General features: G+C 38.3%; 1 protein-coding gene across 4 annotated transcripts in view; it reads right to left on the reverse strand.

Moving 5' to 3' along the window:
• Window positions 1-16,572, reverse strand: part of eml6 (EMAP like 6) — a 75,193-nt gene extending 58,621 nt beyond the window's left edge. For all 4 annotated transcript variants that reach the window (XM_065959599.1, XM_065959597.1, XM_065959598.1 and 1 more), the window contains exon 1: window positions 14,422-16,572. In XM_065959599.1, the coding sequence (XP_065815671.1) occupies window positions 14,422-14,618 (197 nt within the window). In that variant the 5' untranslated portion in view covers window positions 14,619-16,572. The remainder of the gene's footprint in view (window positions 1-14,421) is intronic.
• Window positions 16,573-16,845: the final 273 nt, after the last annotated feature.

Below are 16,845 nucleotides of genomic sequence, written 5' to 3' on the forward strand. Positions count from 1 at the left end.
ACAGAGCCACCAGGTCCTGTGCCGCACACTGCTGTGGCCATTAACAAACACTGTTAAATACAAAAAAAGCACAAATCTGAAATAAACAAGGCTTCTAGGAATCTCTTCCACTTATCTCCCAGATCTTTGTTAGATATTTAACAGTGCTCTCAAAAGTGGCATATCTTAATTACTAGAGCTTCAACAGTATAGTTAGAGCGGGTTGTGGATAGATGGAGCCCTTTGTCCCAAAATCTATGGTAAGAATTATACTTGTACTTGTGTGCATGGTTTGTCAAAGTGTTCCATATTGAGGCCATTAAAGGAGTAGGTCTAGGTTGATGAACCAACACTTTGACCATGGATATTGCTGTTTGAGTCCTATGTGGAAAACTTATTTACAGATTTTTTTATTGCCCAGATGATTACCTAGAACTAACCAAACTGCAAAGTGCCCTTCATTTTCCGCTTTTTGAGACGCAAGGTCTATTTTAAAATGTGGGTTGTGAGGGTTCTAAGCACTAGATGTTGAGGTTTAAACTTCAACAGCTAGTCTACTATATAATAGGTCAGCACATTGTATCGTAGCAAAGCTCATAAAGTAAAATAAACAAAAGCAAAAAAAGCAAAACATAAGTGCACGTATGAAGTTAACCAAACTTGGTTAAGTGCCAGAAATTTGGTGATTAAAAAAGGCAAATTAATTTATTTCCGTAAACCTGGAAAAGCTTGATGAGAGTAAAAAAATCTCAACATACAGTAATACAAAATACTTGACTGTAATACTGTACATTAAAAAGACACAATTGATTGTCAAAAACAGCCTCAATCATAAATATATCAGGCAGGCAGATAAGCCAGATGTACCTGTCTTCAAGTCATTTAAAATCTTCTATAAACCATCCAATGGGACCAGTTTGTAAAGTTTTAGGTCTTTTGCTGCATTTGTTGATATTTAACCCCTTTTAATAACTTCAAATAAATCATTAAAACGAAACATCTAAAAACAGAGAACACTTAAATCAGCACAATAATAAGAGAGGAACCACATTTTAGAAAAATGTATTTGATTTGTATTTTGGTTTTATAGTTTCTCCCATCTGTTAACATGGAGGAGGCGGATCTTATGACTATTATTTCAGCCAGGCAGTGTAAAAGATTTTCTACCAAAAAGGCTAACTTTTCTGATGACACCAGAAATCAAGTTGTCTAGATTAGTCCAAAGGCAGAAACCATGAATCCTAACTTAACTTATCGCAGACTAACACGATTTGATTTCATGCAGCATCTCTTAGCCTTAAAAGCACAGCCAGCGGAGTCATACGGCTGAAAGTGAACGCATCACTGAATGCTCCACAGCTGTGAGTAGAGCCGCTAACACTCTAATGCTATACTCTTCTTCTGTGTGTCCAGTTAGCATAGACTGTAACCCTGGTGAGAGGGAAATGAGCTATGCTATGCTTCAGAAGAAACACACGAGCAGAGCCTCGAGTGTTCCTGTTGGTTAGCCTTAGCTCAGTATGAACATTTCTGCCTGAATAGGTTGGTTTTATATTTATTGATGATGATAAGCCTGGAGGTCACCCTCACAGCCTGCCAGCTCTCTGTGTTAGAGGATGCATGAAGTCCAGCAACCTAAACCCGCATGACGTCCATAATGTAATTTATATCACAGCCAGGAGGAGATCTGCTGGCAGGATTTTAATTGCAGGACTTTTATTTTTAGCTTACTGTTATACATTGTCGTATCATCAATCTAAGTAAAGCATCTTAACACTTCTTTTCCCACTCTAAAGACCAAGCCGTTGATTGTTTCAGTGTAAAGCCGTTGAGAATCATACCTGAATTTTAATCATGTTTATCATTATTAATCTAAACTGGTTTAAAAAAAACATACCATTCATAAATAGATCATTTTATTTTTCAAATTTTCTTTCATGTTTGTTTTTTCATCTTATTTATTTATATCAAAAAAGAGGAGGAAAACTTGCAGGGTACATTGCACTTTGAAGAAGGCGCAAGCCAATATGCTTTGGTGTATTTTAATGTTTGTAGCCCAATGAATTAAAGACATTTAATATTTTGCCAACCATCCTGAGTGCCTGAACCTGGATTATTTATACCGCTGTTTTTTGGTATTAAATTTTCCTCCACTTTTTTGAAGTTTTCCCTTCCATGAGCACTACTGTTGTCTCTCTTTTTTATTTATTCATATATTTGTGTGTGTGGTGAAAGAACAGTTACTTTTGTACTTGTTGTGTGTGAATACAGAGTTAGGACCTGTTACAGGACAACTTTTAAATACAGCCATTAATGCCAATAGAATTATAACAAATGTCAATATAAAGCGACACATATTCCGATATTAGCGTTGACTGACATCACTTTGGAGAAAACAGACAGAAGGAGGATCAGATATGAACTGTGCTGAAAACTGAATTTAAAAGATTTTATACAAATGGACTGATATTTAACTTGTGTCTGTGTCTTTGGTGGAGAGTTGACACCTACACAAACTGTTTGAAAGATTCTCAAGGCCAAACCTTTACAACTAAAGATTTCACTATATAACTTCTGGATCTGGAAATAATCAATGTTTTGCAAGTGATGTGCCTGTAATTTTAAATCTTAACAGATTGTAAAAAGATCAAACTTTAAATCAAATAGATGTTCTGTGTTGTTTAATAGTAAGATCACACACACACCATTCTTTTCAGTCAAGACACATGACCACACTCATTTCAACCCAGTCAGTAAAAATTGGATCATGTTTGTTTCTGGTTTAAAGCAGGAGGACAGTTTATAACAAATGAAAATGGGTTTCAGCCATGCAGTTGTCTTTTTGCTGGAGCACTTCCGATTAGAGATAAAAGAGGACTTCCTTTCTCTCCTTCAGCTGCTGAGCTTTTAGACGACTGGTTAGTTTAATCTTCTCAAGCAGAAATACCATCCACTACTCAACGAGCATAATGATGTCCTTTGGTTAAGCTCTTGTGGGTGAGTGCGTGCGTGCGTGCGTGTGTGTGTGTGTGTGTATGTGTGTGTGTGTGTGTGTGTGTGTGTGTGTGTGTGTGTGTGTGTGTGTGTGTGTGTGTGTGTGTGTGTGTGTGTGTGTGTGTGTGTGTGTGTGTGTGTGTGTATATGTGTGTGTGTGTCAGTTGATCGGTCAGGTTTTGCCTGCAGGCGACCAACAGGAAGTGGGACAGGAGAGGAAAAGAAAAAAGATTCAGAGGAAGAGAGAGAGCGAGAGAGAAGTGAACACGCGCATCAACCCAGATCTCTCATTCACAGTTCATCCACATTTAAAGCTTTAAATATAAGACCAGTAATAACTTGGGAGTGAGCAAATCTTTGTTTACGTGTACTTCGGTACACGTCAAATGCTGGTCTACATTTAATATTTTAAATGCAAATTTGGGAAAGAACATTAACATTTAAAATGACACCATCCCTTTCCTCTGGCTTGTAACAGTGTGCAGGCTGATGTGCATGTGAAGGTCTCTGTGCTGTTTTTATTCGAAAACCCGAGGATGTGACATTAAAGTGAGAACCAGCCACTCATCTCTCTTCAGCGCCTGAAAACTTAACACTGCAATGTGGTCTGCTTACTGAAGCAAAAGACCAGCACCAACCACATAAACCACAGATTTGAACACAGCAAAACCTAAAAGGATAACTTTCCTCAATCATTCTAGAACGTAACTGGCTGGGAAACTGGCTTGCCTGCCATTTGTCTGAATCACCTAACATGGACCATGCAACCAGGCTAATTATGTCACCAGCTAAAGTAAAGCAGTAACGTATATTTTAATGTCTTAAGCCTAAAATAATTCATGATACAAACACAACACTGTTTAATTATCTAAAACTCTATCATCAGGGTTGTAGTTGGACTACTGTCAAATAGTTCTGAGCAGTTAAAGTGTCGTTTTGCACCAGTTATATGTCTCAAATATTTGGTGATTTAACACTTCATTATCCTACAGAAATCAAATATAAAGCAAGAATTATTGACATTTTAAAAGAAGGAATACAGTCTGAAGTGAGGGTTTTCTAAATATAATTAGATCATCATATCTTAAACACTGATTGTCATTAGGGTTTAGTTTTGACATTTCTGCATGCTCTTGGTATTTCTATATATCTGTAGAGTCAGGATTTGTATTTAATGAAACTTTCCTGAATTCAGAGATCCAAAGTCTTGACATAAAGGACTCTGGTGTGGACTCCAGTAGAAATACCAAACGTGAACTTGAGAGAGATGAACAGACATGAACAGAGCTGGAAATGTGAGCTCCTCACAGCAGCATCCAGTCCTGGGATAATAATTGCTGCTATTCAGCAGCAGGCTGATGCTTCTTTGCAGAGGAGCATAAAGGCTGATCGCCCCCCGGGAGGCCTTGGTCATGAAAGAGCCAATGAAAGAAAAAGAGAGTCCCACTCTCTGTCTTTTAGAAAAACTCAACATGGATTTAATGCGTCAACATCGAGCCTGCAATTACTGAAGCAATCCATCAGGCAGTCAGCGAGAGAGAAACCAGTGCAGTTATGATTCAGAGCTTTCAGCACACAGAGCTGCAGAAAGGATAAAAGAAACAAGTTGACATAATCTTTACTTTTAACTCTAGATATACACATTTCAGAGAAAGCAATCTAGTAGTTTTTAATAAACTATAAATCACCAACCGACTGCTGACAGACAGCAGGTTTTAGATTCTGGTTCATGGAAACTATGTAGTGTTAAGGTTTTGATGATAGAAATAACAAATTAAGTGTTTTATTTTGATTATTTTATTTGATGAATTGATTTATGATCCAAAACCAAAAATATAAACAGAGAGAGAAGATTTTCTGTGGAGTGTTTTTACACAACGTCTGAAACAATATAGCCTCTGGAAGTGATGACAAACTTTTCAAAGTTCAACTAACAACTTGAGAAGTGTAAAAGAAGTGAATTCAAGAGCAAACGTGTAGGAGTGTATTGTTAGCTGCACTTGCATGAGGATATTTGTCAACACTGTTTGATTTTAAGATAATTCTCGACAGTTGGTAGACGATGTTAATGTGTCATTTTTGCTTTCCACAATGCTGAAACACTTGTGAATGATACTTTCTTCATTCTAAAGTAGAATCATTAAATAGAGTTTAAGTTTGTTTACTTTGGTTTCAAATGCCTGTCTTCATAAGCTTGTCAATTAGTTTGTTTTATGATAAATAAATGAACATTGTAATTTAGTTTTCACCTGTTGGTGTAAAGATATCCATCCCCAAATCATATATTAATGAAAAAAATTACCTTTTCAAGCTGTTTTATGACTGTGTGTCTGCGACCTCTAACCTGGTAACCCCTGGTTGTTTTAACCAATTTGCTGATTTAGGAACTGACGTGATTTTTTCCTCTCTTGTCATTCTCGCTGTAAGGCAGCGCTTATCACAGCGCTGCCAAAGGGACTAAAATGCAAATGTAATTACTACCTCAGTCGTCTACAATTTGTCCTCATCAGTTTCAGTTTGCTTTGAAGCAGAGCAGCCGCAGTGCAGCACACACAAAACTTTAACCCTCAAGCCCAAACTGACATCTGTCATCCACCAAATAAAGTTTAAAATCACAACAGGTCTTTAGTCACTTTTGAGTTTAGGTTTGAAGTAAAAGAGGAGTGATGAAGATGACATTAGGAACTTAGACTAATCTTTTGTTTTATGACCTCTATAAATGTATGGTGTAACTATAATGTCACTCATGAATTAGAATTAACGGAGGATTCATCATAATAAGTGGTTTTAGACAAACAATGCAACCTGTTTGACACCAAGGGCTGACTTAAGACTACATTATGTAGAAGAAAAAGACGCTTCTTTGGCTCCTCTCGTGGAGTTTAAAAACTACTTTAAGGAGATGACAGAGGGCCCTTTAACTGCACGCATCGAGGAGATTGATCTCATACCAGCATACCTGTCACCATGACTCTCACCCTGGAGTCAGAAACAGTACACCAAATGAATCCCATCTGTGCATGTGATGTCACAGAGTCTGCAGAGTTGCTCTCTTGCAGACCAAAGGAAACAGAGATGAATTCAGACTTCAGTGATGTCTTGTGAATGCTCGTATTGCAATAGTGGAAATAATTTATGATTAATAGCCCAGTCCTTCTTTACAAGACATTTTCAGATTGCAGAGTTAACAACTTATCTTCAACTCAGAAGCCACATCCTGAAGCTCACACTGCTATTATAATAATTTACCAAATGAACATCATGCTGTCTTTAGAGATTAGACAATATTCTTATTAGGAAAATGTTTATTATTGTAATAGATAAAACAATTATTTTATTTAAAAAAAAACAGACTTCTGTCTGCAACCAGTAAAGTCATCCCCTTCTGCCTTTAAGACAAAATCATTTTGTGAATCAGGCCCACAGTCAACTATAAGACTTTGGAAGACAGTTTGCCTCCTCATGGCTGGATGGATCAAAGGTAAAGTATTGCAGTTACAGAAGTTATTTAGGACTCTATGACAATCATCTGACAATCTTATGTAAAGTATATATTTGTATATATGTTTTTTTTTCCAATGCTGACTTAAATGACAACACTTAAGAATATTTAACAGACTTTAAATGGCTTCCTCAAGTACACGAAAGCTCTACGTCACTTGTAAAATGTATGCAGTAGGGTCCACATTGCTGAGACAGGAGTTTTTATTTTATTTTGTTTTTTTTACAGTTACCAGTCATTTTACTATCTTAAATATCCCATATTCTCTTAATCATAGTAGTAGCTACAGACTGCTTCCAAAAAAAAAACAATAAGGTCTGTGCAAAACCAGAAAAAGTACACTCATATAAACTAGGAGATATTACACTACTAGATCATCTGAAGAAAAAAAGCTTGGGAACCACTGCACAACATGACTACTTGACCTGGATGAGCCCTGTGAGTATTTATGAACCCAAAGTGAAACCAAACCTCCTCTCCATTCATTCAGACTGTAATGGTGTATTGGCAGTTATCCACTGTGACAGCAGTGGGGCCAGTAGTGATGAGAATGCCAGGGCATCAGGCTTGGCCAGTGACAGTGACATTTCCTGCAGCCAGGGTTAACCCATATACTGCTCTCACTGTGTCTGTTCATTCGAATAACCTTTAGTATTTCAAATCTTGAAGTCAGAATTATGTGACGAGAGAATACTTCATCCATGTGAGAAAATAACATCTGACTGGGTGACCATTGTGTTCACGGTTTGTTTCAATTACATTACTAACTTCTACAGCTACTTCTACTTCTACAGCCAGCCTACAATGTTATATCTCTTCTGTGTCGTGTATTTAAAAACAATACTGTACATATAGCAAAGTGGGATTTAGCTATGAGTTACTATTTTGTATTTAAGTGAAGTTTAAAACTGCCTAAAACATTTTAACACATCAGATTTGCATTGAAACAAATTACAAGCTTATTAGCGCCAACTATTCAAAACTCCACCAGTGCTTTGTCCTCAAAATGTTGATTTTCATCTGCAGTAAAGCTTCTTCTTGATTGTCTGAAAGTGTATTGTATTGTTGTCTCAAATTTTAGACATCTGACATTTTGGTAATCAGAAGCATTCACACTTCCATTCGTAGTATAACAAATGTTGACTGATGAACATTTTAGCTCAGTATAATAATGTAGCAATAATGCCGTTCTTCCTTTCTATTGACCTCTATCTGTGGTTTGCCTGGATCTCAGTGACCGTGATGTCATCCAAATTTCCCCTGGCTACATCCAAACCCCTAAAATGTGTCTGTCGCCCCCAGAGGACAAATTACTGTCGGACAATATATCGCTTCTTAGAGTGACAATCTCATTACAACAGGATCAGAAGTCCTATTTTATGGCACAGGATTTTCGGGGAGCAGAAAATGTCCTTAAAGTGCAAAACCATTGCAGAGACCCATGCAGAACATTTAAATGTAGCATCCTCTCACCCAGCTGTGAACCTTCAGTCAGCTGCGAGGGATCACTTGGCACAAACACGAATTTAACACTCAACATCAGAGAGCATGGCCCGGCTGAGACAGCATCCAGCTTTCCAATTAGTTTTACACACACACACACACACACACACACACACACACACACACACAGTACTGCAGGCTGCAGCTGAATGGCCTGCTGTATAAACTGTCCAAACATGTCTGCTGCTCTGATGACTCATAGGCTGTTTAGTGTCGGTGGATACACCAGGTGCCTGCGTGTGTGTGTGTGCGTGTGTGTGTGTGTGTGTGTGTGTGTGTGTGTGTGTGTGTGTGTGTGTGTGTGTGTGTGTGTGTGTGTGTGTGCGTGTGTGTGTGACCACATTGGGATGAATGAGCGACCTCAGTGAATCATCATCCTACTCCTCTCGCTCTAATTTGCTCTCATCACCAGAGAAAATCCCTTCTGCTGCCCTTCTGAACTCAGATTTGTTATATCATTTTTTTCAAAATGAAACCAAGAAACCAAGAAATGCTGCAAAAGAAAAACGATTGTGAAAAACACATGCCAAGATAAGCAGCTCTGTCTGTCCCCAGAAATTAATCTTCTTATACAACTGATTAACAATTACAATGTTTGTTTCAAAGACACCTATAGCCAGTTGGATTTGTTTTTTATTAAAATATAAGAAACTATTTTGTTAAAAAAATAGCCCACTTAAATAACACCCATTTCCTACTCCTGCAGTGGCATCATGGCCAATGTTTACATGGTTACATACATGCAGATCAATGCAATTCTGTGATACAAACAACAACATTTGTCTACTTGATGTATCAAACCAACGCCAGAGATTTTAAACTAACAGCTTCAGTGACACAGGAAATGTACCAGCTGAAATGTTTTATTCACCCCGATAAATGTGTAACGAAAAATGAAGCATCGATTTACAGCTGTCTATCATTAGAAAATAAATAATGTTAACCAAATAATGAGTCACGCTAAGTCCCTAACTTCACTTCATTCCCTGTGTAAGAGGGAGGCGAGCTCAAGGACCGAAAGAATAAGAAACTTACTGGAATGGACACTTGGTATCAGGGAGTTACACGGGACGGCTGATAATAAATAATAATGATCAGTTTGCAAACTTAGCCAACCAACAAATCTACTTGTATTTTGCTAATACCAAAGAGCTGAAAGAAAGCAAGCAAGCTGTCATGCTGCGTGGTTCTTAGCTGATAAAGTCCAATGAAACGTGAACCAATGTATTAGCCAGATCAGCCCTTGGAGTCTGAATGGATTGGCTGTAGTTATTAACTAGTATTTGTAGTATTATTTATTTTGTTCGCTAGAAAACATTTCAACAGCATACGTAAACGTAAGCTTAGAAAACCACATGAAGATTTACCCATGACTCATATGCCTTGTCATTGTCCCACTTCACTTGATAAAAGTTTTTTTTAGACTCTGTGTTGTGATGGCTGATGGCCATTTGTTTAAGTTAGCAGCCTCCATGTCTTGGCTAACGTTACCTCTTGATGCTCACTCTGCACTGTGTGGGAGTTATAAGATAGATAAACAACCGGGAGCATAGAGCAACAAAAGATCATTTACATTTTCTAGATAAAACTGACTCGAGTCCTTTGGGCCGGTAAGGAAGATTGGGAAGGCCTACTTGTTGAAGTTACGTCACAATCCATTTGCACGTTTGTAACATATTGTAATGAAATGTTTCATGTTGCATGGTTTTTGTAAAAGGTGCAACACACAGCCTTTCATCATCTTCCTTCTTGTCCTGCTTTTAAGCTGCAAAGATGGTGCAGAGGACAGCATGCAGTAACCATGACAGCAAGCTTCCTCAGCAAATCATACACAGAGAGGCTAACTTTACTCTAATTTTCTATTTAACTGAAGCGTTTTGTTAAAGACATGAAGACTTTTTTTAGTTTATATCTTCCACTTTTTTAAGCAAATGTTTGCGTATTAGGTTAAATATTTGAGAGAAGTCGTTATGCAGTTTGAGTTTTACCTTCAAATCCAACCAAAAAAAAAACAAAATTTGAAGCTAGAAGAAACCATCAAGCTCCAAAGATCGGCAGGGTTTGAAATAATCTCTGTGGTTAAACATGATGAGTAAGCCCCTTTTACAGTCAGTCCTGACTCCTGACTGGGAAACAGACCCTCCGTTATATAATTGCCGGATGATCCCAGATTAAAGCTTTTGGGCATTTGTGAACTGGTTTGACACGCTGACCAAATGTTTAATTAGTTCACACAGATCCACAGACTTCTCTCAGGGTTTTATAGGGGTTTTCCAAGATTTTAGCCTCTTTGTTTTTACAAATGTCTTCTTCAGTGGAGTTATGGATCAAACGTTGAAAGAAAAACAAGTTTAATCTTTGTAATTTCACTCTGATAAGCCATTTAAAAGACTTGGTGTTTGATTTTTAAGATGATTTCCCCCTCTTATCCATGTTCAGTTTATCATGTTCAGTTGAGAATGATGACATTTATCAATGAAACAATAGTGAAAATGAATCTGGCTCCTCTAACAGGATCACTGTCCTGCAGCTCATTAGGAGTTTGTTCTCAGCTGAACCTCCGGCTCGTCTCCTTTTATTAGATTTGGAAACATCCTGATATTATTCATCAGCTATTACATTATATCTTATTATACAGGCTCTGGTGTTCCATCAGATACAATAAGAAATGCATTTTATCTTTGTTGTATTTACTGTCCTTTACCATCTTACCTCCTTGTTAATGTTGCCTTTAAGTCGTGTAGTAAATAGCAAAATCAGGAGTAGGAAATGAATGAGTCATGGATAGAAACATAACATAAACATTATTCTTATTCATCTATTTATAGCTCATGTGTTTTTTTATACCCATGAGTTAATTTCAAATGAGTACCACTGAAGTTTTATGACTTAATTCAATGGTTATGTAACAAGTTGTATAATAAGCTTCTCTTCCAATGCAGCAGTATTTCTCCCCAAAGACACATTAGAAACACCATTTAATATCATGTGTCTCTGTTTGCTGAATAAGGTTTAGCAGGGTCATTTTGCCTTGTTTTGTCATAACAACAATCAGCAGTCACATACTGTGTCTCTTGTCAGTATTTGTGACTGGTGAGGCCTATTTCTGTTGCTATTCTCAGGCATAATGGATATCTTTGGTTTGATCTTGAGAAATAGCCTACCCAAGGTGTTTTTCAGGTCATTGTTGTAGTCATTGTCAATCACTGATGAGCCATGTCCTGAGAGTTAACCTGCTTAGTATATGTTTCTTTCTAAATGAGATCATAACTTAAATGTACAACTTGCATTAAATTCACTTTTCTTTGTTTTGTTTGCTTTTTTTGCAATGATCCGAGTCATCCACTAGAAAGAGTGCAGGATTTCAGGCACTTCTGCATTGGTTGCCGTTCAGCTCAAAAGGCTTACACAACTCCTTATTTACATTATAGGTTAGAGTTTCTTATCATATTTTACTTCGCCCAATAAACATCTTTCTGGGTTACTTTGTCTGCAGTGTATTTCCATTTCAATAAGTCATCTCATAAGTCATGAGTCACCTCTTCTTCATCTGATGCCCCTTAAACAAAATAAACCTGCCAAATCAGACACACAAAAATATGATCTCTTGGTTTTTGATCTGACACTTCCATAGTCTGAGTTAAGTTTAGGCAATTCATCTTGGTTCTGCAAGGATTTATTTAGGCATCCCACAATGTCAACACCCTTAGTCTGTTTTTCAGTTCCATTCAGATGTCACTTCATATACTTTGATTAGTCTAGCCAAATTAGATTTTTAAGCATCCAAAATATTATTTTTTTACAACTTATTCAACCATCCATCCGTGATTTCAATCAAGAATGTATTAAATAATTAATGTTTTTAAAATGAAGAGTCAAAGTCTAAGAAGGGTCTAAGTTTCTTTTACTATCAATTGGACAAAATAAGCAATTCAGAGCAATCACTTTGTCGAGCAATATATATTAAAGATTAAACAATCAATCCTAAAAATGATCATTAGATCAAACTAAAAGCATTATGGTTTATTGCTGTTCATGTTCAAAGTCTCGCCAAGTTTCCAGAGAGCAGAAACACCATGTGTCATCATGCTGTTAATTAACTGATGTGATGTGTCATATTTGCACACTGGGGAGGACTCACTAATGTTCGTGTTTTACATGTTTGATGACAAGTGAGGATGAGACTCCCTGAGGCTCATGGACCAGCTTCTGTGCGACACATCAGACCTGAGAAACAGACTAATACCCTCCTCTGCTCATAAGCCTTTTAATAATAATCTGCAAGTAGCCACAAGCTCCCCCTGCATGTTGTTAATGTTGAAATTGAAATACTAACATTTCCTCATTTTACCAGAGATTGCAGACTTTAAAAACTCCCACATGAATGCAATCACCTTAAGTCTAAAAGGCTGTGTTCTGGCACAGTATCAACCTCTTTATGTTGAGATTTCAGCTGCTGTCAAACTAGAGGATAAACAGACTGTGTGGGTGAGATAAAACCCCACTAGGGTCTCAGGAAAAGAAAAACCCCCATCGCAACCCAAATGAAAAAGAGATGAAACAGGCGGATGAGTAAGAGAAGTGGAGTCATTGCCTCTAGACAGCATCTACTGCTGATCAGAGTAGGAAGGTAAACTCTTCACTGTCAACTCGCCGAGTTTGTCCCTGCTGTCAAATCAACCACGTCACTGAATAAATCCTTCACTAGTCAGCGTCTTACTGCCCACATACTGCAGACAGAACCACAAGATATAACACTAATCTTCACCCACAAGGCATTTGTTGTCTTGTTCTGTAATGCTGTTCCCATGAAACTGTTGATGCAAAACTCTTTAGGTTTACTCCACTTATACATTTTATGTATTTCAGTATAGCCTTTGTTTTACTTACATTGATTTTTAAACTATTAAAAATGTAACTATTAAAAACAGTCAGCAGGCGATCCATCAGCTGCAGGTTCACCTTACCTCAGCCGTTTGTTGCATGTCTACCCCTGTCTCTCCTCCCCACATTCTCTGTCTCTCTCAACCTGTCCCATCTAATAAAGGAAGAAATGCCCCAAAAATAATCTTTAGAAAACCTTGACTTCACTAAGGTCGCCCTATCTTTTGTCGTTTTTATATGCCAAGCTGGGGAGACAAGGTGGGATATTTATTTTAACACCAAGTTCTAAAATGAAATTTTATTGGCTCTTGGTAATTAAATGAGGAAGTCACTTGATATTTAAACCTATTTTCCAGGAAAGAAATGTGATTCTCATATCTGGAACTCCGCTAAAAGCAACGGACCTCTTGGAAATACAAACACAGAAAAAACGCTGCAAACATTGATACTGACTCAAGCAATGCAAATTTCAAGCCAAACGCATTTTAAAATGTAAGTAATCCAACTGGAAACAAGACTGACCCTTCCTCTCAGGCCTCCCCCTAAAGCAAAACACATCACTGCTACTAAAGACAAGTCGTGAGAGATTCAGCACATTGTTGTCATGTTTACTGTATGAAACTATCTCATATGTGTTTCTTATGTGAAAGACCAACAAGGGCATTTTTGAGCTGGAATTTTTCCCCCTTTTCTGTGACAGTGTAAAGTTAATTGAATGGCTACTTTTTTTTTTTTTTTAACTAATAAGTGTTTTACAAAAATGGTTTAACATTTTCATATGCTGACCAATTCTGGTGCAGACCATTAACTTTCTGCTGGGATGTTCTGCTACGTGTGCTGCAGACAGTGCAGAGAGTATTGTAAACTATGAAGTTGAGTCGCCCTCTGCAGGACAAACATGATAACACAATTTGAAAAAACAACAACAAAAAGAACAAGATTTTTTTACTGAAATTTTTTTACTAAATATTGTTTTAAAAAAAAAGTTTATAGAGCTGCTAAGTCAGCTCATAGCATTTCAATAGTCTGTAATGCGCCACTGGTCAAAAGTCCGGGGCTTGAGGACTAAATAAATTGAGCCTAAATGATCCTCAAGGGGGCACCATGGCACCTGTCAATCCTTTACACTATGGAAGTGTATGGCAGATGATGCTACAGTGCTTGCATTGTGAAATAGCATATTCAGAGATATTGCATGTTCCTGCGTATTTTCTTGAAACCATCCAATTATTTTGTTTGAGCTGAAGGAAGATTGTGGCTGTGCAAGTTTGAAGCTTGTGCGGGACTTCTGTCAGATAAAGCAGTTGCTGTCAGGAAGCGAAGACAATTTTAACAAATTAATAAATGATGCTTCTTTAAAAAAATGTCAAGTCTCAGCTTTAAATAACAAACAAATGATCATAATTCTGTTTTTTGATATTAGGTCTGTAAAGACTGCTGCAGCCTGGGTATAATGAAGATTAGGCTACTTTGATTTCATTCCTGAGTTTATGGCATTCATTTTATTTATTGATATTATACATGCGTGACGTGTGCAGTCTCATGTGCAGCAGGTTTACCTGATGATGTCATCGTTGTGTCCCAGGTAAAACCTTTGGCTGTGCTCCCTTGTGTTGTAGACCACGCCCACCCCGGCCACGAAGTACACCACCTCCTTCCCGGCGGTGTAGTACAGGTTATTCCGGCACTGGTGGCCCCGGTATCCGTACACCCAGTCCAGTCTGAGCCGACAGCCCGGGGCGCTCCGGTCCGACATGCTCACTCATCTGACGGTACACTTTGTCCGCCGCGCGCGCTGCTTCTTCTCTTCCGGTCCAGAACAAATGTATCTATAAGGGATCTGTGTTTTTGTTAGAAATCTGGGGTCTATGATTTAAAATAGTTCTGCTTGAACGCTAGAGTTCATGTCATTTCATTTGAAAGGTTAATACAATTTTGGAACTCTTTGACCAGTTCCCTGTTTCTTTGTCCATTTTGAAAACGTTAAAGACATAATATGGAGGTAAATATCAAGATCAAACTGTGAAACTCCGACCAATCAATATCTACTCTTTCTGATCATTATCGATAAAGAAAAATCCGATCTTATTCTCACCAAACGAGCAAGGAGACTGCATGTTAAGTTCCTCACCGCATGTTTGATGTGCGTCTGATGCTTTAAAATCAGATTAATGTTAATGCTGTTTTATTTAATCAATTTCTCTCTGAAGCTGTGCACTGTGCGCCGTTACAGCGACCCTATATTGAGAATAAAGGCGAATATCATATGAATGTACTTCACCTCCTGTGGCGTTTAAGAGTTGTTCATGACTTATCACTGCAGTGTCCATAGTAGCCTGTGATCATCAACATATGTTTGCTCTCTACCAGCCTTCAGTGTCATCATCACTACCGTGCTCACCCTGCTGAAAGAGACATCCCTGTTCACCCATTCAAATCCTAAAGAGAGTTTCCGTGGACTTGATTCATGGGGTTATCTCCTGTGGTTTGAATGCAATATACTGTAATATTCCTTAAGGGACTAGCAGTGATTTGTTGCACTCATTAGTTAGTCCATAATGATACCATACTTCATTCCTGTTATTTAAAAACTACAATTAAGTAACGGGTGAAACTTTCTGTGGCATTTCTAATCGGGCTATTGTACATTTTAAAGGCGCGCGCTCCAAGTCTCATTCATAATTTCTGACACTGCCTGGAATATTCTCAGTGTCTCTCTCCACCTACACTCCCAGAGCAGATGATTAAAAATAAACGACCAAGATGAAGAAACAGAGTGGGGTAAAAAAAAAAAAAAATTCCGGACGTGTGTTGAAAGTTCTCCCTGCGTCCAAGAAAATTAGAAAGAGACCATAAACGGCAAAGCAACTGATGGAGGATTCCGCTCCTGGAAAATATAATCCCTCCGCACACTAATCCTCGCCCTCGGTACCAGCCATGGTTACTATACAGCCCGGGTGTTATTGTCCCCCCTGTATCCTCTGTCTGTCACATCATCTCTGCATGGCAAAACGCACAGCGCGCAAGGAGAAAGAGCCTGCCAACTCCCCAAAACCCCGTTCACAAATCTGTGCGTGAGTGAAAATCCACCAGAGCCAGCAGGGTGTGTAACAAATTTTTTTTTTTTTTTTTAAATCCACAATCTCTAAAGAAAAGAGGCGGATTATTTCCACTGTTAGATGTTCGGGCTGTTCCGGAGAGATCCGAAGAGGAAGAGGAGGAGAGAGCGACAAAAACAAGTGGTTGATTCCCGCAGATGATCCAACTTCAGAGGGCAAAACAGGGGAGAAGCCCCTGGATCAGACCGCAGCATCCCGGACGGATTACGGGAGAGGAAAGTCCTGATTCCCGGCAAGGGGATAGCATCCTCCCGCAGCAGCTGAGCCCCCACAACCAACAGACAGACAGACCGTCAGTAAGACACACAGATTTACAGCTGGACGGACTCAGCTGACCAGTAAACTGGACTTCAGACGATTAATGGAGACCCTCCCCGGCCGCCGAGTCTCAGCACAGTGATGTTTTCTCGCTCGTTTTCGGACTGAGAAGCAGAAGCGTCAAGGTAACGCACAGCAGACCGTCAGAAAGCGTTTCCGGTGAACATGTTTAAAAATAAATGCCGCTTAGAGTCATGTGGATGTGTTCTTCCCTATCAAGACAGTAGGCTACCTCATCTTCCCACATCCTCCACAGACTGTAGCCTAGAGAAATTGATGAAGCCACTGTCTGAAAAGTAAAACCAAATCTGCTCTGTAATTAAACTTGCAATGTCTCAGATGACCTCCACATTCTTGAGAAAAGAAGTCTAGTGTTGCGATATTTTGGAAACATTACAGTTTTTTTTTTATCTTTGAAAATATATCCACCTTAATACTAATCTAAACTGCATTTTTCTGTTAAACCTGTGCTCAAGTTATTTCAAATATTTTAGAACTTACTAACTTATATTTTCATAGTTGCTTAAGTCCTTTAACTGATGTTTA

Source organism: Labrus bergylta, chromosome 10 (assembly GCF_963930695.1).
Source record: "Labrus bergylta chromosome 10, fLabBer1.1, whole genome shotgun sequence".
Taxonomy (NCBI): Eukaryota; Metazoa; Chordata; class Actinopteri; order Labriformes; family Labridae; genus Labrus; species Labrus bergylta.